At 47.1% G+C, this 24,091-nt stretch overlaps 1 protein-coding gene across 9 annotated transcripts in view; it reads right to left on the bottom strand.

The window, feature by feature from the left end:
• Positions 1-24,091, bottom strand: part of LOC129840962 (plexin-B1-like) — a 124,577-nt gene that overhangs the window by 5,651 nt on the left and 94,835 nt on the right. For 8 of the 9 annotated variants that reach the window (XM_055909042.1, XM_055909081.1, XM_055909034.1 and 5 more), the window contains 31 exons: positions 23,119-23,247; positions 22,537-22,637; positions 21,566-21,698; positions 20,571-20,727; positions 18,726-18,834; positions 17,342-17,450; positions 15,854-16,864; positions 15,294-15,428; positions 15,030-15,152; positions 14,351-14,444; positions 13,603-13,769; positions 12,436-12,587; positions 12,105-12,347; positions 11,766-11,942; positions 11,357-11,579; positions 9,460-9,705; positions 8,842-9,027; positions 6,984-7,132; positions 6,709-6,809; positions 5,984-6,201; positions 5,417-5,595; positions 5,234-5,300; positions 4,485-4,631; positions 3,720-3,885; positions 3,391-3,494; positions 3,061-3,145; positions 2,601-2,767; positions 2,317-2,477; positions 724-871; positions 460-600; positions 74-148 (listed from right to left, as the gene is read on the bottom strand). In XM_055909042.1, coding sequence (XP_055765017.1) covers positions 74-148; positions 460-600; positions 724-871; positions 2,317-2,477; positions 2,601-2,767; positions 3,061-3,145; positions 3,391-3,494; positions 3,720-3,885; positions 4,485-4,631; positions 5,234-5,300; positions 5,417-5,595; positions 5,984-6,201; positions 6,709-6,809; positions 6,984-7,132; positions 8,842-9,027; positions 9,460-9,705; positions 11,357-11,579; positions 11,766-11,942; positions 12,105-12,347; positions 12,436-12,587; positions 13,603-13,769; positions 14,351-14,444; positions 15,030-15,152; positions 15,294-15,428; positions 15,854-16,864; positions 17,342-17,450; positions 18,726-18,834; positions 20,571-20,727; positions 21,566-21,698; positions 22,537-22,637; positions 23,119-23,247 — 5,403 coding nt within the window. The remainder of the gene's footprint in view (positions 1-73; positions 149-459; positions 601-723; positions 872-2,316; positions 2,478-2,600; positions 2,768-3,060; positions 3,146-3,390; positions 3,495-3,719; positions 3,886-4,484; positions 4,632-5,233; positions 5,301-5,416; positions 5,596-5,983; positions 6,202-6,708; positions 6,810-6,983; positions 7,133-8,841; positions 9,028-9,459; positions 9,706-11,356; positions 11,580-11,765; positions 11,943-12,104; positions 12,348-12,435; positions 12,588-13,602; positions 13,770-14,350; positions 14,445-15,029; positions 15,153-15,293; positions 15,429-15,853; positions 16,865-17,341; positions 17,451-18,725; positions 18,835-20,570; positions 20,728-21,565; positions 21,699-22,536; positions 22,638-23,118; positions 23,248-24,091) is intronic. The other variant, XM_055909100.1, reaches the window with a different exon arrangement.

Below are 24,091 nucleotides of genomic sequence, written 5' to 3'. Positions count from 1 at the left end.
GTGCAAGGTAAACCAAAGACAACTATGATTCGTTATTCCATCCAACCAGACATGCGACTGAATGAAAACTCACCTGGTCATAGTATTTGTTGATGTACTTGTACAACTCGTGCAGGGCGACAAGGTAATTCAACTCTCCTGAGTAATTCTGGTTGGGGGAAAAAACATATTTTCATGTCATTCCAAATAAATAATAAGCACATTTTTTCAAAGATTAACTGAAGTTGAATTGAAAATGTGCTAATATAAAGTTCAATTAACGATAGGACAAAGAACAGCTTAAAAGGATAGTTAACTCAAACTGTCAGCAGTCAAGTTTTCAAGATGGAGCACTTTCAGTACAGAGCAAAACATTTGATGGAAGATCACTTTTGCGAAGATCGCTTTTGGGTGAACTCTCCCGTTTAAAATGAACAATACAGTGTTTACTGAACAAATAAACTGAAGTAAAATACCCACCCTGGACAGCTCTGCTAGAGCGGAGTTCATCTCCTGATCACTGGCAGAGATGGTCTGTCTGATGTCAGCGTAGTACCTTTCCACCATCTGCTTGTAACGGGGGATGTCTCGGGCATACAGCAGTTTGTTGATTGGTGAATCCTGGCGAGAGAGACGGAGGGAAAGAGAGAGAGAACCAGTTTAGAAAAAAAATATCACATCCTCCATAGTCCTCTCATCCCACCCTGTCCCTTGGTCCCGTCTCTCCCTATCTGTCTCTCTCACTCTGCCCAGCTTGTGCTCAGCGGTGGTGCAGGAGTCCATGAATGTCTGGGAGATGACCGTCAGCACAGCGTCCACGTGGTCCGAGGGCTGAACGTCAAAGATGAACTGGGGGTTCTTCACAATGTTGATCCAGAACCTCAGGGGCAAACTGAAGGCAGAGAACCAGCGTTACAGAACTGTTATTGCCATGTTCACATGTTACATATATTTGTTTATTTGGATCCCCATGAGCTTTTACAGAAGCAGTAGCTACTCTATACAACGATATACAAACGCAACAAAAAAATTGTCTGTGTTAGTGTGTCTGTGTGTCCCCTCACAGTCCCGCCGTTCCATGAGATGTTTAAACCATTTTTTAAAAGGTCATTTTTCTGTTTGCTTCGGTACTTGGAGATGGGAGATCCATGCGATCACGGCTCTGTGTAGTACTGTGCATTGCGTGAATTTGTTTTGGACTTGGGGACTGTGAAGAGACACCTGGTGGAATGTCTTGTGGGGTATATATATGAGGTGTCTGAGCTGAATTTTATTTGATTATGCAGTCAATCTGAAATTGTCATTACAGTAATATTTCTCATAACTAGGAGAAGCAGTTTGTATCTCGTCAACCCTCAACCGGGAAAGACTGGCATGCATATTGTTGATGTTCGTTCTGTATGTGCAGTTAAGAGCAAGGCGTGCTGCTCTGTTTTGAGCCACCTGTAGCTTTGCTAGGTCTTTTTTTACTGCACTTGATCATATTACCTGACAAGACCCGAGCCTGAACAACTAATACAATAGATTGTTGTGTAAAAACCTCTTTATAACAGACATAGACCTAGGAGTGTAGATTCCTCAACTTGCTCAATGGTCACACCCTTTATGTACAACTCCAGCTGAGGTTTAGGTCTCAGAGAATGTTTTGAACCAAATACAATGTTTTTAGTTTTAGATGCATTTAAGACTAGTTTATTATTAAATCACCCATTCTGATACCCACTGGAATTTCAGTGAGCTCACTGGCTCACTGGCATCCACATACATAGTCATTCTAGCGTCGTGTAAGAACAGTGTCAAATCATTTGTAAAAATAGAGAAGAGTGACGGCTCAAGGCAGCTGCCCTGTGGGACACCGCGCTGTATATTTCTGATGTTAGAGAAGCTTCTTTTGAAGAACACTCTCTGGGTTCTATTGGATAAATAACTCTCCAACCATGTGATGTAAAGCCAAAGCAAGTGAGTTACTTCAATAGCAATTTATTATTAATAACAAAGGCTGCACTGAAATCTAAAACTACAACTCCAACTGTCATCTTATTATCCATTTCTTAGAACCATTTATCAGTCATCTGAGTCAGTGCAGTACAAGTTTAGTGCCCTCTATATGCATGCTGAAAGTCAGTTTACATATAGATATCGATACATATATCACCAGACCACATATAAACATACACATGTATGCACACACACAGATTCACAAAGACACATGTTGATCTTCCAGATGTGGACGGCATCGGGATAAGTGTGTGTGCATATGCGTGGGGTTGAACCTATGTGCGTACGTGTAATGTGTGTCTGCGTCTGCAATCGGCGTGTGTGTGTGTGTGTGTGTACCTGTTGGTCTTCCAGATGTGGATGGTCTCGGGGTCAGTGATGGCGTGGTGTTGCGCCTGGTCGTCCAGCAGGTCAAAGAAGTACTTGACGGCCAGCGGAACGGGACGACTGGTAGACAGGATCACAGTGAACAGGTCGTCTACAAACTTCTGCAGAGTTCCCTGTGGAGGGAGGGAGGGAGATGGGGAAATGGTTAGGGTTTGAAAGTGGGTGGAAGTGTGTGTGTCTACAGCATCTGGCTCTTCACTTGATTCTTAGTGTGTATGTGTGCATCCAGTATCTACCTTCATAGAGAGCAGGCGTGTGAGGTAGATCTCTGGTATAGCCTTGGCCCTCTCCCTCTCCCTCACGCTGCCCCGGCGGTGCTTGGGTAGCTCAGGCTCCTCACTGGCCTTGACCAGGTGCCACAGCCTCACTCCGCCCTCGTCCGCGTCCTCCAGCATGGGCGTCTCTGAATGAGGGAGGGGGAGAGAAGAAAGGAGAAGGGTTGAGAAAGAACGTTTGAAAGAATAAAATAAAAATGCTTATCTTGTATTTTTTATTCCATGTCCACAAACGTGAACATCGGAGTCAACGTTTCAGCCTAGTGGCCTTTCTCAAGACGAGATACACTGACACTTATTCTACAGAAACTTAGTGGAAGAAACTGGACATATAGCTAGTTTGGCTGTGCACTGTAGAAGAACAGTGAGACATTTCCCAGAGAGAGAGAGAGAAAGGAACTAAAATGCAAGCGGAACTCACTTTCCCCTGCTATGTAGTCATGATTGTCGTGGTGGATGTGTTTGCTGTGGCGCGGGACCAAAGCCACTGTCGCGCCATCTGGAACCTAACACACAAAAATAACAACAACTGTTATAAATCTCTCAAACGGTCAGTGTATGCACTATGAAGGCTTATGAATGCTTATGAAGGGATAACGAAGTGATACACCGTTAAGTAAAGGCTTAGAAACATGAATGTTAAATCTTAAAGCCATTATGAATGCTTTATAAAGGCTCTATAAATACTTTACGTGTTACAAACTCTGTATGAAGCGTTAGGAAGGCTCTATGAATGTGTGTGGGTGCAGACCTTGTAGTGTTGTAGTGTATTGAGGCGCTTCCAGTTGCCCTGGACAACAGATGTCAGGTCTTCATCAGACAGGATCAAATGACCAGCTACACCGGACCTCCACTCTGAAAACACACACACAATGTTAGACAGGGCTATAGACAGAAGTAAAATAGAACACTATATTAAAGAACACAAAAATGATATAAAAAGAGAGATATAAAAGAGGCTGTGTGTGTGTGTGTGCACATCGTTGTGTGTGTGTGCGTGTGAGAGAGCATGTGTGTGTGTGAGAGTGTGCGTGTGTGCGTGCGAGAGAGCGAGAGAGAGAGAGTGTGCGTGCTTCTCACCCAGGTCTAGGGAGTCTGTGTGTGGCCGGTGGGAGAAGGAGGTGCCCTTGTAGACCTGGTCCAGGAGTTTCTCCTTCACCTGGGTGATGGTGTCTATGTCCAGCACCTTGGAGGGCAGTGGCTGGGTCTCGTTCACCCCCCCACCCTGCATCAACACGTTCAGGGTCTGGGAGAGGGGGAGGAAAGAGAGCGAGGATGAGCTTTCAAAATCACTCACAAAGCACACTTTCTTGGATGTATATATAATCTATTTATCTATCTCTGGCTTTTCACTGAAGAAAAAAAACACACTGTGCGTGTGTGGTTAGATTGAGTGGACATGTGTGCGCACATGTTTGAGTGTGGGTCTGAACCCTTGAATGTGTGTGTGTGTGTCTGAACACGTTTGTATCTTTGAGTCCGTGTGTGTGTGTGTCTGAACCCCTGAGTGTGTGTGTGTGTCTGAACCGCTAAGTGTGTGTGTGTGTCTGAACCGCTGAGTGTGTGTGTGTGTGTGTGTGTGTCTGAACCGCTGAGTGTGTGTGTGTCTGAACCGCTGAGTGTGTGTGTGTCTGAACCGCTGAGTGTGTGTGTGTGTGTCTGAACCCCTGAGTGTGTGTGTGTGTCTGAACCGCTGAGTGTGTGTGTGTGTGTGTCTGAACCGCTGAGTGTGTGTGTGTGTCTGAACCGCTGAGTGTGTGTGTGTGTGTGTCTGAACCCCTGTGTGTGTGTGTGTCTGAACCCCTGTGTGTGTGTGTCTGAACTCCTGAGTGTGTGCATCCTCACCAGGGTCTTGTACTCCACGTCTTCTCGGAGCAGGCGGTTGTCGTTGAGCGTGTACTTTGCTTTTCCCGTCACCGCGTCCACCGGCCCCTTGTCCACCTGGTGCTTGATAGCCCTGAACAACATGTACAGGGACTCGCCTGCAGAGTCCTAGGGAGAAACAACAACAGTTAAACAACTAGCATCAGGCAAACCATGCTAACGATCAAGTAACAATTAGCATCATGCTAACAATCACTGTCCTGGGAAAGACAAGGACACAACACACAGTGATTATGTTAACGCTAATAAATGCTAATGCTACAAGGCATTTTGACCCAAGTATGCTTCAAACTGGCATGAAAGACATAGCCAAGATTCCCACCCCTGGAATAAAGGCCCCGTTCGCATTCTTCTAAAGTGAATCCTTCCTTCCATGTAATCACGGATTAGAAATGAGTGGACGGGTGAAAGCCATGTGGTGGAGCCATTTTATCTCTGTCCAATTGTGTCTCATCTGTGATTACTTCAAGGAAGGGAGCAAGACGTTGCACAACAATGCACTTCTAAAGAACAGGGCCCATCATTTCTGTCCAATTGGCTGCGTTTACACAGGCAGCCCAATTCGGATTTTTTACGCAATTATTGGCAAAAAAGATCTGATCCGTCATAAAACCAATTAGCGGCAAAGAAAATATGAATGGGGCTGCCTGTGGAATGGGGCCATCATTTCCTCCTCTTTGTGTGACAGTAATTCATGTGGGCCGACTCACCCTGAGGAAAGCGTAAAGGCAGATGGACATCCAGTTGGTCAGAAGCTTCTCCACCACTGTCTCCGTTCTGAAAAATGACGCCATGTTAAAAATCAGTTACAGGTCCATGGAGCACACACACACACACACACAATCCCACCCCCTGACCCACACATCCCCACTCTCCAACTCTTCCTATCTCACCTTCGCAGCATGAGCTTTGGGTTCTTGGCCACGTACTGCTCCACTAGATCATTGAGGAGGGTCTTGAGGATGTCGGTGAAGTACTCCAGTTTACCGTGCAGCGCCACCGTCAGGAGAGATGCCACGTAGGCCCGGTCCCGAGGCGAGAACGTCCGCTGGCTCTCCAGAGTATGGATGAACTGGGGGGGGGGGGGGGGGGGGGGGGGGTGGAGGAAGAGGGATGACAGAGTTAGGGGGGGGAGAAAGAAAAAAGGGAGCGGGAGACCGCCAAATATCACCCATGAATACTCTCCCGTAATATTTCAACGAGAGGAGGCTGGTGTATTCAGGAAGAAAAGGATGGTTCTCTTCTGTAATTTGAGTGTTTTTTTTCCATTCTCCCTTGTTATATAACCATATACTACACAATTCAAATCCTGGTCTAAGTCTTGCTAGGTCAGCTACCAATGTTCTTCATCGCAGTCATTGCACCTTGCCTCCTTTCCTTCAAAACCACTGGTCTAAAACAAACTTTCACAAGTCCACTAACGTGGTAAGAACCGCCAATCATCATCACTGTCCCCCTACCTTGGTGAGGAAGAGTTTGCTGTTGAGCAGGTTGGAGAGCTGCACCAGGCCCTGCTCCACTGTGGCCCGTCGACACTCCTGCACGTCCAGATCCCTCCGCAGGGGCGACTCGCGGTGGCCCGGGAAGAAAATCCGCTCGGCGTAGCGCCGGTAGTCCAGGAAGGGAATGCCTGAGCCCACCAGGTCACTGGACATGTCCATCATCTCCGTCATCAGGTCTGTGGGGGAGGGGGGTCAGGGGTTCAAAGGTTAAGAGAGTATGACCTTCCTTGGAACACATAAATGGTTGAGTGAAAGTCAGTGGAGAAAAAGAGCCCCTTAGAGAGTATAAAGAACTTTTGGCTTTTAAGCCAAAAGCGGTCACCTAAATGAACAGATGTAATTTCTGGACAATATATCATTGGACAGAAAGGGTCGTAATTGTTGGTTGAAGTTGGATTGAACAATAAAACAAATCAGAATGAATAAAGTCCCGTTGAAAAAGAATAATTGATGCGTTTCCACCCTAGGGGTCATGAACTACTCATAAAGCATATTTAGAACATTTATTGTCCAAAAACATACTGTGAAATACCTTCATAAATGTGAAAAATATCTCGATGACATTTTGGCCATATCGCCAAGATTCCACACTTTGGTGTGGACAACATTTTTTTCTGTCTCTTCCTCTCTCGCTCTGTCTCTCCCTCTGACGCTGTCTGTTAGTCATAGTGTTAGGGTCTGACCTGTGAACTCTTTCTTGCACCGGTCTCTCACGCTGGTCTCCAGGTTCTCCAACTGGATCTGTACCTTCTTGTAGTCCCTCAGAGCCTGCTTACTCTTCCTCCTGACAGACAGGCAGACAAACAGAGACAGACAGAGACAGAGACAGAGAGAGAGAGCACACATACAGACACGCATTAGAATTACACTCGTAGCTCAAGGTACAAAAAGTTTACGTAAACAAATGCAAATGCTTGCACCCACATACCCCTACCCCACCTTACACACACACACGTACCTGTAGATGAGGACTATGATGAGGACGATGAGGGCTACAATGGAGGCCCCCACGCCCACCCCTATCTGGGCCTCGAGGGGGAAGGTGGACAGGCTGAGGGTGTCATACTGCACCCTGCCCAGGGAGAAGTTCAGGTTGCCCATGTGGACCTGGAACACACACACACACACACACATCAGCTATGGAGCGACACTGAACAAAAATATAAATGCAACAATTTCAAAAGATTTTACTGAGTTACAGTTCACTCTTCCTCAATGGCTTTGTGAAGTTGCTGGTTATTGGCAGGAACTGGAACTTGCTATTGTATAAGTCGTTCCAGAGCATCCCAAACATGCTCAACGGGGTGACATGTCTGGTGAGTATGCAGGCCATGGAAGAACTGGATATTTTAAGCTTCCAGGAATTGTGTACAGATCCTTGCGACATGGCCGTGCATTAATATGCTGAAACATAAGGTGATGGTGGAGGATGAATGGCACGACAATGGGCCTCGGGATCTGGTCACGGTGTCTCTGTGCATTCCAATTGCCATCGATAAAATACAATTGTGTTCGTAGCTTATGCCTGCCCATACCATAACCCCACCGACACCATGGGGCACTCTGTTCACAACTTTGACATCAGCAAACCACTCGCCCACACAACGCCATACACACTGTCAGTCATCTGCACAGTACAGTTGAAACTGTGATTCATCTGCGAAGATGACACTTATATCCAGCATGCCAGTGGCCATCGAAGGTGAGCATTTGCCCACTGAAGTCAGTTACGACGCCGAACTGCAATCAGGTCAAGACCCTAGTGAGGACGACGAGCACGCAGATGAGAGGGTTTCTGACAGTGTGTGTAGAAATTCTTTGGTTGTGCAAACCCACAGTTTCATGTGCTGTCCTAGTGGCTGGTCTCAGACAATCAAGCAGGTGAAGAAGCTGGATGTGGTGGACCTGGGCTGGCGTGGTTACACGTGGTCTGCAGTTGTGAGGCCGGTTGGATGTACTAACACATTCTCTAGAACAACGTTGGAGGCAGCTGAAGGTAGAGAAATGAACATTCAATTCTCTGGCAACAGCTCTGGTGGACCTTCTTGCAGTCAGCATGCCAACTGCATGCTCCCTCAAAACGGGAGACAACTGTGTCATTGTGTTGTGACAAAACGGCACATTCTGGAGTGACTATTTATTGTCTCCAGCACAAGGTGCACCCGTGTAATGATCATGCTGTTTAATCAGCTTCTTGATATGCCACACCTGCAGGTGGATGGGTTATCTTGGCAAAGGATAAATGCTTACTAACAAGGATATAAACAAATTTGTGCACAAAATCTGAGAGAAATGAGCTTGGACATTTTCTGGGATGTTCTATTTCAGCTCATGAAACATGGGAGCAACACTTTACATGTTGCGTTTATATTTCTGTTCCGTATAGAACGAGTACAAGCTGGGGCAGTTAGTTTGCCTCTAATGGAGTTAGGAAGTCTAATTGAGACTACTGAGATGCACCCTTGTGTGTCAACCTTTGTCTGATTCACACTATAGGGACAAACCGAGCCAAGTGGAACTGTACTGGGCTGGCCTGGTTACACATGCATCCACCAAAGTTGATGAAACCATGCTTGAAAAGACAAAGTGAAAAGAATCCAAGCCCCCACACTACAGTTTTGGTCAGCACTGTGGTGTGAAAAGAGTATTAGTGTGTTGTAATTGACTCTCTTATCGATCTTGTGTATTGAAATGTGTTTTGGGGAAATGTCAGTCTTTGGGACAATGCGTTTTGAAACATGTGATTCTGTCTGTTTGGAACAAAAGTGTGTCTAGGAATGGAAACGGCAGTAGTGGAGCACATAAGGTGGACTTACGGTGAACTCGGGCAGCGTGTCGGCGCCCTCTCGCTTCCTGCCGCCGTTGGGAGGTCCCGGGACGGGCTGCTGGGGCGGGGGCTCGCAGTACAGGTGGTTCCTGGTGAGGGTCTTCACGGCACACACACCCTCCCCCACCAGTACCACCACCTCCTCCTTAGAGATGGCCAGGTCCAAGTTCTCACCCTATGGAAGGGGGGGGGGGGGGGGGGGAGAAAGGGAGAAGATATTACCACACTTAGAGCATCATGCTTGAATCAAGACTTGTGCATTCCTAGCCTCATCTTTGTAATATTCCTCTATTTCTCCCCCCATCTCTCATTGGAGTCTAGCCTTCTCCTAAACTCCAGCCAGGGGACAGAATTAAAGTTTTATTTCTGACTGCAGCTTTCAGCTGCAAGGCCTTCCAGGAGACTTCTCTCTCAAGAGCAGTTGAGTGGAAAGTAAAAAAAAAAAAAATCTTTACATTCTATACCTTTGCCTTGGATTTATAGTACTAGCTAGCAGATAATGCTAACCTTCAGCTGTCAACTGTACATGCTGTTAGCCTGAAAGCTGTCTAGCCTCCCGCAGCTAATTCCGCAGCTAAGTTGAGAGTAGGTAGCGGCTAATGCTAACCTCCAGCTGAATGAAGCTTCCTGGGTTGTAGCGGTAGGGCTTGAGGGGCTCCTGCTGGTTGAGCGGGTGCAGCACAGGGTTGGGCTCGTAGCTAAAGGCCCCCTGGGGGCTGACGGCACCGAACGGGAAGCGCAGGTTGTCCAGGAGGAAGGCCACATCAACCCGCGAGCCCCACACCGAGGGCTCCACCGCCGGGCTCCGACACAGGATCAGACTGGAGGAGTTCACCTCGCAGCGCTCTATATACTGAGGGGGGGAGACAGAGAGGAGGGGGAGGTGATATCAATCAATCAAATGTATTTAGAAAGCTCTTTTTACATCAACAGTTGTCACAGAGTGATTGTTCTTAGCAATCTAGGGCCAGCGTTGGGTGTAACGGAAGTAACAGTTACAGAAGTAACAGTAACAGAAGTAACGCGTTTACAGTAATCAGATTACTTTAATGAGTAAAAGAGTACTATAACAAGGGACTTTAAAAAATATTGTAATAATATTACAGTTACTTTTTTAAGTAACACGCGTGTCACCTTTATGTTACTCTAAGAACATATTTCCCCACCGGGGGCGTTGTGCTTCATGATTCATGATCTCGACTTGTTTCCCCATTTAGTTCTCGAGCGAGCAGAGAAAGCTTGTTTGAAGAATTGTCGCGACAGCTGGCCATAAAAATGGATAGAGGGCGCACCTCTGATCGCCAACGATCACTTCTGTAATAGGAGCACAAGTATCTTGGCTTCACCACCTAGTGGCAAGTGTGCCGTCTAGCTACCCAACGGTCGCACTGGAAGGAAAAGAAAATCTGTACAGAGCTTCTATTAGGTTTGGCTGTGCAACATATCATCCATTTCATAGGATGACATTAGTCTAAACTTAAGGGATTTAGTCTTTACAGTGAAAAAAGAATGTAAAAAAATGATTCCCACCGGAACTTCTGACGGCAGACCCTCTGAAAACAATTTCCCAGTTCCAAATGCTCCACAATCATGAAATTATTCAGCAAATAGCCTCGTCTACTACTAATCTTGCACGCCTATTCATTTACATTATCATCGCGCATTCTATAGACACAGGCTTTACATTTCTTGATCAGTGCGCTGGCACATACTGTACGGCTGCAGGGTTGTGGATTAGGCCATCAATTGGGACAACTTGTTTTCTATCAAACCAAAAGAGGGTACATGGAATTATTGATGGTTGATAGATAAGGTAAGACATTTTTTTATTTTTTTACTTGCCTCGTAAATGGATGAATACAACATTTACATTTACATTTAAGTCATTTAGCAGACGCTCTTATCCAGAGCGACTTACAAATACATACATTCCTACTTTTTTTGTACTGGCCCCCCGTGGGAATGAACCCACAACCCTGGCGTTGCAAGCGCCATGCTCTACCAACTGTGCTTAGCCTACATTTCGGACATAAATGCAAAATTCGGACATAAATGCAGCAGTGAATAAATCAGGCTACACACATTTAGGAAACAAAAGTTTTGACCAAGATGTTTCTGATTGGGTTGAAGAGTAGAAGACGTTAGTAGCCTATCTTTGGTAGAGCGTGTGTGGCTCGCCTCGCTATTTCCGACAGTCAAATAAACATTGCGGTTTTCAGATTGTGTCTCATGCAAAGTAATATTGTAACATAACAAGTTACTTCCCCCCCCATGTAACAAGTAATATGTGATACTACTTTTTCATGTTAATCCCAACACTGCCCAGGATAGAGGGCAGAGGGGGAGGGAGAGGTGCAGGAGGGGGAGAGGGACGGGAGAGGGAGAGCGATAGGGATTTCCTTGAGTGAGGAAAGCCTGACACAGTCAGAACGTTATTCCTTTGAGTAGAGTTCCAGCTACGAATACCATAAAGATGACAGCACACCCTCTCTCTATCCACACACCTGTTTTATGGAGCATAGGGGGTCGCCGGGGCAATGGGGCTCCGGGACGATCCTGCGATGCCTCAACAGCAGCACCTTGTCCTCAGTCTCTTCCTCCCTTTCGCCTCCACTCTTCCTTCTCTTCCTCTGGCCGATGGACTCATAGGGGGACAGGGTCACCAACATCCTAGGTTCCTGCACCACATCCAGGTTATGACCAGACACGAAGACCAGACGACCACCGCTACAGAGAGAGAGAGAGAGAGAGAGGGAGAGAGAGAGAGGCAATATTGAGTCTCTCCAAGTGTTTCAGTCTAGCTGACAAGGTCTAAGGGTCTTTGCCCATACCTCTAACTATATGGTCATAGCCAATTCTAGGTTTCTGAAATACACAGTTTCGGTGTAGGAGTGGTGCCAAACACACACACACCTGAGGAAGCTCTTGGCGGGCGCGGCCTGGGTGATGTTGGGGTTGGGGGTGTAGCGGTAGGCCGACTCGTGGAGGTGGCGCTGGCTGTCGCCATAGCGAAGCGTCACGCGGTGCTCTCCCGTCCCATTGCTGCTGCCCGTCACACACATCACACTGCCCTCCTGGACCTCCGACGAACTGGGGGGAGGAAGAGGAGAGGGAGGGTAGTTGAGAACCGAGACGTTGTACAATACGGCAAATAGGATCATGTATCAACGGCTCTGTGTGTGTGTGTGTGTGTGTCTGTGTGTGTATGAATGTATGTGTGTGTACATGAGTTTGTGTTTCATAATCACTCACATGACACAGGGCACTCCTCCCACAGTGACAGTGATGTCAGAGGGGCGTCCCGTGAGCAGGTTCCTCCCAGTGATGGTAAGGGATGATCCCCCCGCCATGGGACCCCTCTGGGGGGACACCTCCATCACAAAGGGGTCCTGGTAACTGAACCTCTGGCTGGAGAGGCCAAACTCTCCCCCGCTCACTTCTACTGACACCTGGCCCATCTTCTCTCCCCCACTGGCTTCAGTCTTACACACGATCCTACAGAACACACACAAACGCACAGATTGAAGACGACGCGTCCGAGAAATAGTCATCTCACACACACTCTCTCATTCACCGTCCTTACCTGGAGGAGACCTCGTAGAGGTGGGGGATGACAGAGCAAGAAACCCCGGCCACACTGACAGAGTGGAGAATGTCCTCAGCCTTCTGGCCCAGGTTGGACCCTGAGATGGTCACCACCGTGCCCCCCTCCACCAGACCTGACAGGGGCTCGATCTAACAAACATATCCTCCAACATAAGCCTCAACAGTATTAAGATATCTCTATATATATATTACTCATGTTTCTATATATTACACGTCTGTATATTTGACTCATGTCTGTATATTTGACTCATGTCTGTATATTTGACTCATGTCTCTATATATATATATATATTTCTCATGTCTCTATATATATATATATTACTCATGTCTCTATATATATATATATATATATATATTACTCATGTCTCTATATATATATATATATATATATATTACTCATGTCTCTATATATATATATATTACTCATGTCTCTCTATATATATTACTCATGTCTCTCTATATATATTACTCATGTCTCTCTATATATATTACTCATGTCTCTCTATATATATTACTCATGTCTCTCTATATATATTACTCATGTCTCTATATATATATATATATATATATATATATATATATATATTACTCATGTCTCTATATATATATATATATATATATTACTCATGTCTCTATATATATATATATATATTACTCATGTCTCTATATATATATATATATATTACTCATGGTTCTATATATATATATATATTACTCATGTCTATATATATATATATATTACTCATGTCTCTATATATATATTACTCATGTCTCTATATATATATTACTCATGTCTCTATATATATATTACTCATGTCTCTATATATATATTACTCATGTCTCTATATATTAATTACTCATGTCTCTATATATTACTCATGTCTGTATAGGACTATAAAATATTATAGTGAAGATAAACTGTGCAAATTGTGATAGTTAGAAAACTAAAACTAACTAGAAACTAAGTTAGTCCAGAAGTTGACATCAGCTATATCACAATCTGACTTATCTTTGACAGTGAAAATGCTTGATGAGCCAAATGACAGGAGGATTCAAGGTCAAGTGTTAAAACGTGTTACTAAGTGTGAATCAATGAGCAGTAATAAGTCCTGAGCGTTGAACTATTGACGGGGGGGATTCTCACGGCATGAATGACGGGGGCGGGGCAGGTCTGTTCGATTGGCTCGCTGCAGGAGTCTCCGTAGAGACAGGTGGACTGGCCCCCTCCGCACCACACACAGCCATACTTCTGGTCCGCCGTGTGACACCGGCTACAGTCTGAACGCCCCACTGAACAGTTGTACAGAGTCACTGGGAGGGAGAGAGAGGCAAACTATAGTCAACTCACTGAACTAGACAGTTGAGTTGAAATGAGTTTCTGTAGGAGAGTTGTAGAGTGCTGAGGGAAAAATATACATGCTGAGTGTACAGTTATACAGAGTCATTGTGAGGAACAGCGAGAGAGAGTTCTACAGATTGTGTGAGAGAGTTTACAGTGCGTTGAATGAGTTTAGAGTTGGAGTTGATGGAGTGTCTGAGAGAGTTTACAGTGCGTTGAATGAGTTTAGAGTTGGAGTTGATGGAGTGTCTGCGAGGGAAAGATGTTAGAGAGTGAGTGGAAGAGGAATACAGTCAATGGGGGAGAGAGAGTGTGTGTGTGTGTGTGTGCGTGTGCGTGTGCGTGTGTGTGTACAAAAACAGAATACACGGCGTGATAAAAAAAACATCACACGACCACACTCATGCTACCAGGTCTCTCTGGACCACATATGCTTGATACAGACGTGAAATAGAAAAACATGTTAAAAAATATAAATTGTTATGGCTGAGAGCAACAACAGCTGTCTGGGCTGGCGGCAGGTGTTCCTCAGTGCTCTAACGCCGGGGCTCACCATACAGGTCGTGAGCGCTGTCCACGTGGAAGGTGTCCCGCCTCTTCACGTACACCATGGCGTTGTACTCTTCCGCCGGGGCAGAGTAGGAATACTGCAGCGAGAATTAGTCATTAAAGTTTCCATAGAAACTGCAAGAGTACTACAGTTTCCATAGAAACAGAAAGAGTACTGCAGTGGCACTATTCCCTTTAGAGTGCACTACAAAGGGAAACGGGTGTTTCAATAGAGTATTGAAGTTTCCTAAGAACTGTCAATAAAGTTACCATAGAAACTTCAACATTTTCATTTAAAAAAAGGGGATATAACAGTGATCAGAAAACTACAGTTGGCTGCAGTGTCAGAAGTGTTTAACACACATTGAATTGAATTTATTTTGGGTAACAGACATACAGCAAAGTGTACAATATGGACCCAGAGGATATCACTTGAAAGTATTAAGACTCTTGTATCCAAAGTGGTCCTTTAACGCGTTTAAGTGTAACAAAGCCATGAATAAAATCATAATCATATAGGATAAATCCAAAGTCCCATACCACTTGAAATATATCGGTGTGCATTCTATCATTCTAGGTAATGTAGTGTGGATATTGGAACAGAGACATATTGAAGTCACTGACGAGATTCAACTAAATCTTCATCCAAACTGGCAGTGAGTGAGTATGGGATAGAGTCTGACCTGGTGCAGCTGACAGGTGATGTCAAAGAGAGACGGGTCCATCTCGTCCATCTCCACATAGGCGTCCACCACCACCGTACGGCCCTCGATCACCAACACACACTCGTAGTCCAGGTCTCTGTCCTGCACACACAACATACACACCAATCCAGGTTGAAACGTCAACAGGGGCATTTGTTAAAAGATAACTTCCCAAAAATTAAATGAAATCCTGACTTTTGTAATTGCCCCAGAACCCGGAGTAGGGGTGTGTGTGTGTCTTACCTGGTACAGGTGGAGGTTTCGGGCGAGTAGCGTGATCTTCCTCTCCACTCTGACTGGTAACAGAGGCGAATCCTTGACCTTCTCCACACAGGGGCAAGCAGACGAGCCCCAACTCACATAGGAGCCCTCGTCCCCCTACATTCCCAACACACACAGTTGTGTTAGATACACACACACTCCAACCGACACGAGCTCTCGCAAATTTCTGAAAATCCCATCAATCCATAAGAAATGGACAGTTATACGTTATAAGGATGTTATAGGATTTTTGATGTAATACCGGACTATTAGAATGGTCTAACAAACAATAAAACATATGAAAACATTCACAAAAAAGCAACTGCTCCAGCTTGCGCTGATGCAGCCATTTTTTCAGGTCGATTTCCAAAAGCCAAAGCAATGTCAACAACGAAAATCAAAACACAGTGAGGAATAACAAGGGGATAAGGGGACACTGGGGATTCTGGCAATTGGTGTCAGAAGTGGGATTCTAGAGAGCCGTGTCCAGTCAAGAGCTGGGACCACGGCGGCCATGGAAGCTCCAGGGAACTCGAACTCACCGGCAGGAAGATGTCGGCCGAGTCGTACTGGTAGTCCAGCTCTGAGTCGGCGTCAAGAAGCCGGGGGTAGGTAGAGGCCGAAGGGGAGTGCTCAGCTGCCTCTCCGTCCCCTGAAAGCACGGTGGTGGCCGAAAACGCCACGCTGGTGTCGTTCTCCGCCGCTGTGCCCTCCGTCTCCTCCTCCACTTCCTCCATGGGCCAGAGGAACACTTCCGGCTCGGCTCCCTGGCCCTCCGCCTCAGTTGGGGGGAGGGGCTCTAGCGGGGGAGGGAAGTGGGCTCCCGTCAGGTCTAGGTGGAAGGTGGGCTCCGAGTTGGCCGGTTCCCACAGGGGGAAGGGGGTCGGGAAGGGGGAGCTGCCAGTGGTGGGCTGGACCTCCATGGGGGGCTTGGCCAGAGTCAAAGCCTCGTCCAGTTCCTGAGGGGGGGCCGCGGTGACCACTTCCAATGGGGATGTCTCGGGGGGGAATGCCAGGGGGTTTAGGGTGGCGAGATCATCGGACGGCTGCTCGTCTTCGGTCATAACTGTCGCCACCTCGGTTTCCGCGGCGAGCTCCATGTCACCAGGGGTAACCACAGGGCCTTCAGTTTCACTTTCAGCCTCTGCAAAGAGCTCTCCTGTGGTTGTTTGCTCTTCTTTCTCACTGGTGGTGGTCTCAGGCTTGGGCGTTGTAGCCTCGACTAACGTTGTAGGGGGAAGAGTGGTGGGGGCCTCTGTCGACATAGCAGTGGTGGGCGGTGTAGTCGGCTCTGGTGTGGTGGTTGTGGGGACAGTTGTAGGCAGGGTTGTTGTCGGAGGCTCCTCGGTGGTAGCTACGGTGGTTGGGGCTTTGGTTGTTGTAGTCGTGGCGATTGTTGTTGTAATTGTGGTAGTTGTCGTTGTTGGGGGCGCGGTTGCTGTTGTAGTTGTTGGGGGCGCAGTTGCTGTTGTGGGGGCCACAGTTGTGGATGGGGAAGTCGTTGTTATAGTTACGGCTTTAGTAGTGGGAGGAGCCGAGGTGGGGAGTTTAAACTGGGTGGTGGAGGCGGGTAAAAGGGGGAAGACATGGGGGAGAGGGCGAGACAGAAATAAACAAACTCATAAGTTGACTGAAAAACCCAAATTGGATGTGAAATACGTCTCCTGAATGTTGTCAGTGTTAACATCAACGAGGACACATCTCATGCATTTGGTTGGCGACACACAGGCAAAATGGAGATGATTATTAGTTATATCTGATGTACGCTTGTTTTGGGACATGAGGAGCCGTGAGAAAATGAGTGTCTGGTTATTAATGACTCCCAACAGTTTGTGTCCTCATTAGCGACCTTCTTTCGCTCAACCGGCTACAACTGATCGGCCCCAACCAGCCTTACACTAGGGTGCATCAGGTGGACAAACTCTACAGTGAACAAAATAGCCAGGCTGGCGGTTCCTTTAGCAGAAAGCGCATAGCATGCCGTTTGACCTCTAGCTAACTGACCATTGGTCGCGGTGTGTGTGACTTACGTGTTCGTTGTAGATGATGACCCCCTTGTCACAGGTGGGCTTGTGGGTACAGGTGTGCTGGTGGACACACCAGTTGCAGCCCCAGCGACTCAACACGCAACCACGGCAACTAGAGGAGGAACAGTGCAGAAATCAGTGACCGTACTAACACAGCTGCAATGAGAGAGTGAGAGGGGGATTGGGATACGAGAGAGAGAGAGAGAGAGAGAGAAGCAGAGGGGGGGTATAGAGAGAAAGAAAGTGAAAGGAGGTTAGAAAATAAAATGAAAGGAGACGACGGAAAAATAGATCAATGGGAGGAGGGAGAGGAAGAGCGAGAACAAGCTTGGCCCAGAGTGCCATCCATTTGCTGGCAATCTAGGGCCAGTGGTAAAAAAAGGTAATTCATTTAATTGAATAAAGTGGCGGGCGCTGGTTCCTTGTCCGAGTGCTCTGAACCATGTACAAGGAAAGGAAAGGAGACGAGAGGAGAAAGAGGGGTAATTGAGTGAGTGTATGTGCTAACATCATAGAGATTGATAGAGTGCTCACAGTGGCGCCGCCCATGCTATCAGTCTTTCGTGGTCAAGCGTGCCCTCTATCGCAACTGAATAAGGGCATTACTAGACATTAGAGCTTGACAAGGCACTCCTATCTCCAGATATGCCGCTTCTGACACCAACTGTATCCAATGCATTGCTAATAAGGGGTTTGCACCAGTGTGATGTTTGCAACTATCAATAGGGAATACAACACACAAAGCAGAAAACAAAAAGTCTAACGAACATGAACAGATTGATAAAAGTGAACAGACTGATAACGCCTGATGGACGATACTAAAGACGGTTATGTTGAATTTCTCTCTGAAGAAACATGGCTCCTACTCCAAGTACTCTTGCTGGGTCCTTTCACTTGCAGACAGTTTTCCTGCAGGCCATATATGGAGATGTCTCTGAGATGTGGTTTTAATTATCAACCAGACTAGAGAGCGGAGGAGGCATGTGACCACCACATGTGGAGGGCAAGGGTAAGGTGCCTGCAGCCATAACAACCACAGGTTCTCCTGAGAGTGAGTGAGTGAGTGTGAAAGGAGAGTACAATGGGTTTAGAATAGGTTTGGACTGGAGCGTGGGGATTGGAAGATGCTATAAGCGGTTCCAAGTGGTGCAGTACAGAGGTCCAACAGACCCAGGTCAATCAGCCCATATGGGCGAAGAAGGGGAGAAAAATAGAGAGAAAGAGAGAGACCCATATTGAAGGGGGCAGAAGGGCAGAAATTGATTTTGAAATGGGGGAAAAGGAGACAGGAAGGGCAAACGAGAGTTTGAGAGAGAGAGAGAGCGATAGAGGGGGGAAAAAAGAGAGCAAGAGTAGGAAAAAGAGGGAGAGGGGTGGGCCAACTCACGGCACGCTCCCAGACAGCTGCTTGACTGCGGTACAGTCGTAGAAGGTGAACTCTGTTGCCGTGACGACGACATCACCAAAGCGCAGGGACAGGGTGACCGTGACAAACTCTGAGGAGAGAGCGAAACGGAGAGAAAGAGAAAAGACAACAACGATAAATCATAAGCAACATTGTGTTTCCCTTCCCCAGGATCCCTACCCGAACACAGTGCCAAGCTTTCGGAAACTACTCTCTTCGGGAAGATTTGAGAGAGACAGAGACGGAGACTTGGCCTTGTCGGTATGACCGCGTCTTCAAAACAGTGCGAGGAGGGGAGAACGTGAGAGTGAGACGTTGCGCCCCCAAATAGCGCCCTATTACCTATTCAGTGCATTATGGGGACTGGTCAAAAGTAGTGCACCATGTAGGGAATGGGGTGCCATTTGGGACAGTGCCTGAGAGTACACTTGGCCAAGTGGAGAGCCATAACAGAGCTCTGTAATAAAATCCATCTGCAGCCCCAAAGCCCCCAGACGTAAACAGTGCAGAGGGAGGAGTTCAGGTCTGTGGGGCCCACCGTGTGTGAAGTATGAAGCGCAATGATTGCACACACGCAGAAACGCTCGCACACCTACACACAGACAGACAGACACACACACACACTGGCATGGAAATATTGCATAGGTGTATTACCTCACACACGTAAATATTTTCGGGAGCTGGGTCCATGCAATTGGATTGTATCACTTCACTTAATACAATCTTGAGTCATTTTCAAAGTATCAAGCTGATCTTCCTAATTCTAATCACAGGATAAGAGCATCTGCTTAATGAATTAATGGTTCAGACTATGAACTAAACCACGATTACATTATGTGAGTAGGGCTGGACTCCCAAGATCCCATTTGAACCCCCCGCAGATCTCACACGCACACACACACACACACACACACACACACACACACACACACACACACACACACACACACACACACACACATTAACTCCATATACAAACACACACAGATCTCCCTGTAATACCTGTGGGATCAGTGGATCCCCCCTGTGTGTCTATGCACTAATACCCCCAGGCAGACGGGCATAACTACCTAACCCTCACGGCCTGAGAACCACAACAATCCTCCTTGCTCCAGGAACGATGTTCATGGGAACCAAGGGGAGAGAGAGAGATGGGGGGGATGAGAAAAAGAGTGGACGGATGGAGGGAGGGGAGAAAGGAGAGGAGTTCCTGATGTGTGTGTGTGTGTGTGTGTGTGTGTGTGTGTGTGTGTGTGTGTGTGTGTGTGTGTGTGTGTGTGTGTGTGTGTGTGTGTGTGTACATGCTTGCTTTTTTATCGGCGCTCGATAGTTAACAGTTAATCCCCATAACAGTTAACAGTTAATCCCCATAATTCCTCCGAAATGACTAACTAAAACAAATCGACGGCTCCATGCACGCAACCGAACCGTCGCAGACTATCCCAGACAAAAAGATAGAAGAGGCTGAATTGTTGCGCGAATTTAAAATCATTAGTTATAGCTGCTACCCGGACCGGCGGAGTTGGAGATTACTCCCTGCTGTGTAAACTGGGAGCCAAAGAGGATTGGGCTGCAACACACATCTGCTCTGCAAGGACATAGGATGTCGCTGCCTAGAGTGGCGCTAGAGGCTGATCGGCCTGTATAGCAACACACACACACGCGCGAACACACGCCACACGCTGACACACGCCACACGCTGACACACACTTTTATGAACTCGTGAAACTCAGTGTGTGTGTGTGTGTGTGTGTGTGTGTGTCTAAAAAGTATGTAGATGCAGGTTGAATGCCCAGTACATGCTGATCTCACCCAGTTGGTACTCACCTTGTCCAGGGGGCACAGCTGGCACCCTGTGGGGGTCAGGGGAGAGGCAGGTGACGCCCGTGTCGGTGACCGTGGCAGGACTCTCAGTGTCATGGAAATAACAGGCGTACGAGTTGCCCTCTTCTAGGATGGGCAGGCCCGGGACCGATAGAGCAATCTAAGGGAGGTAGGGAGAAGAGGGGGAGGGTGTGAGAGAGAGGGAAAGAGAGAGTGTGAACGAGCTGGCTCGGCTCCGCAAGAGCGGATCTGCATTTCAACTAAATTCAGGACCTCAAGGAACACTAAATTGGACCATGGCTGGATAGAACTGGTTTGATCTTGATAAAAGGTTGGTAAGATCTGGAGTCATCTGGATTTCACAGAGATGTCGTTGAAGGCCTGAGCAACTGAGGAGAGCTCGAGTCTCCCTCGAGGAGTTTTGTCACCACTGACAAGCAGCATCGCAATAGTCCAAACTCGCCCTCGCTCCCTCCCTCCCACCGAATTGATGTGAGCAGATTAAAAAAAGCAAATCCTCAAGAAGAATCCACCATATCACCTTCACCCCCCCGATTTCAATCAGCGCAGATAAAAGCAGAGGAGACGAGACGCACCCAAGGTCATGCCTTGCATGTTTACCTGGACGTGTCCAAGGAGACACCCTTCCCTCCCACTATCAATCCCCAATGTCAGATGATATACATCAATTTACATGAATTATTCTGTAAAACTGTCCAGAGCCGGATCACTTAATACATGATTTATACTGGGTTTCTACGAGATGTTGAGACAGGGGCAGCTAGCGCCGAATCTGATAACCATCTCTGATCTTTGCTGCGACACTGGAAGTCAAACGAGCAAACACTATGTCAGCCAGGCTAAAACTAACTACCATGTGCAGTGTGGACATAAAAGGAATGCACTGTCTGTGAGCATGCGCTCGCAAACTCATGTACGTGGACACCCACAGACACACATGCAATCAACCGCATACACACAGAGACGCGCACACGTACACGTCCCTTCTCCTCACGGCTGATGTTGGAGGGGCTGAGGGACTGGATGGTGAGGCACTGCTGCTCCATGTCGAAGCTCCACAGCCACTGGCCCTCCTGAGCCCTGTGTGAACACTGAGACCGCTGGCCACACCTAAACACACAACCGATTATCATCACACAATACCGTACACACTGCGTTATCAAATCATACCGTAGCAGACACGTTATGACCTACGTTATCGTATCGCTGTGAAAAGGCGGGATGTAGACGGAGACGGGAGGGGAAGATTATAAGGGCAAAGGGGAGGGAGGGAGACGGGAAACGGAGGGACAGAGAGAGGGAGAATGGGAACACGGGAAAGGGAGAGAGTGAAGAGTGACAGAGGAACCGGGGGCGCAAAGAGGCGATGGCGCCGACGAAGGCCGAAACGTTTGTCTATCTACCTAACCCTGAGTGAAATAAATACTAAAAATCCTTGAATCTCCTTTTCGAGCGTGGACCGGCTACACACTGTTGATGGGAGAAATAGAGTGGGGAAAATGAAGTCGATGTGGAAGGAGGATAGAAAACCAGGCGAGTTGATAACATTAAATAACATTAGCTGGGGGAAATAGAGAACAAGGAGGGAGGACAGGTGGCCAAGGTGCAGGAGAAGAAGGGAGAGGGGGAGGAGGGAGAGCGGGAGGAGGAGATGGTTAAAAGAGATGATGCTCTTCACCACTGCATCGTTACTCATAGCAATCCCTCTGAGTAAATACGAGGGGCACCACAAATACATTCTCTGACTGTGTTGAGCGTCTGCAATGCCCTGAGTTTTTCCAGTGTGCTTGACCCGACAACGGAAAACTCTGGGCGCTAGTTTGATATGTCAACCCTTTAACCAGACACAGAATTGTGTGGATTACTTGAAAAATGTACCAGATTACATGTCAATAAAAGTCATTTGTGACGTCAAGTCCCATTGGATTACTCCGAATGAGCCGCTCACCTCCCCTCCAGGACACACCAGCCACAGTAGGGATCGTGGGCCGACAAACAGGCCTGGCAGTCCAGGTGTTCGTGGCACTCTGCCACCGGCCTCTTCTGCAGCTGTGACCGCAACAAAACAACAGGGAATATTCATCATGACGTTATGTTCAACGATGACACAGCTCTTAACCGAGACCCATTTTACCCCACCCCACCCCCCACCCCACAGACACACACAACTGTAACCACTTACTGGGTAGCTGAAAGGATAGTTGTGTCGGTATAAGCAATGTGTTGTAAATGTTGCCTAGTCTTAGCCTATCAGTGCTGTGGAATGAAGTCATTACTATAAATGTAACCTCGTCCTCAGGCCTAAAAGAGCTGCTGTGGAATGAGATAATCTATATACCAGCGCTTCCCAAACCTGTACCCCTTGGTGTCCCCAGGACCGAGTTTGGGAAATGCTGCTATAAAACTATAAAATAGTATTTTATGAGAGACACTTGTTGACCACTGTGCCTGTGTGAGGGGAAACACAGACAATGACTCGAGAGACTTAAGACGGCGCCAACAGTTCTGGGACCAGCCTAGTGTACTGTACCATGGTGGAGGTCATGATGAAGAGGTGTTCCTCCGACTGATCCAGGACCAGGTCAGAGCTGATGGCTGCGTTGGCCTGGATGGAGACGACGGCATACTCCTCCACCTCACCATTAGGGCCCAGGAACACCTGGAGCACACACAAGCCAATGGTTAAGAACCCCATAAGGTACATTTCAATTCCTTATGGCAAACGGACGGAGGGGTAACAGAACTCGGGTCACTTGTGTGAAAGGAAAACATGCAATAGGGTTAGCCTACTTGAGGGAATTATAACGGAGGCTCATTAGCGAGGATCGCTACAATATTATAGAATCTAGAGATGACAATTTTCGTAAACAATCTTTCGAAATTCTATTTTTAACGTGACGCATACCCCTTGTCATATAATTCACTAGACAGGGAGACAAATAGCCTAGCATGAGCTGTTAAATATAGCCATTAGGAATAACAAGCGTGCTAAATTGAATTCTGTTGTTATTTGAAGTATTTTGAGCCACAAAAGGTTTCAGAGAGAAGTTTAAAATGGTGAAACGTCATAGGTCTGCTGAAAGCATTAAGATGCGCCAGTTGGAGGAGTTGGGACGCCAATCTAAATGTGTGTCTCGAAGAGGTCAACTGGGAACACGGCGACGGGGTAACTGATCGTGTGGCAAGTAGATGTTGTTCACTCAGTCATCCTCATCTCTTTTTAAAATCGCTCTCCTCTCGCTCTCTTTTCAATACACACCCGATTCGTGTTTGGGCGTGGGTATAGGTGTGTGTGTGTGTGTGCATGTTTGTCTATGCGTGCGTGTGTGTTTGCTTGTTTGTCTATGCGTGCGTGTGCGTTTGCTGGTTTATCTATGCGTGTGTTTGTCTGTGTCTGTGCGATCAACTGTCTGAATATTATTTCAATGCAGGAATGTATTTCTTCAAGAAACACAGAGAAATTTGCCTTGGCATTTCTTGAAAAGAAAAGCTGATCTGATGCG

Source organism: Salvelinus fontinalis, chromosome 3 (genome assembly GCF_029448725.1).
Source record: "Salvelinus fontinalis isolate EN_2023a chromosome 3, ASM2944872v1, whole genome shotgun sequence".
Lineage (NCBI taxonomy): Eukaryota > Metazoa > Chordata > Actinopteri > Salmoniformes > Salmonidae > Salvelinus > Salvelinus fontinalis.
This window is presented reverse-complemented; position numbering and strand designations above follow the sequence as displayed.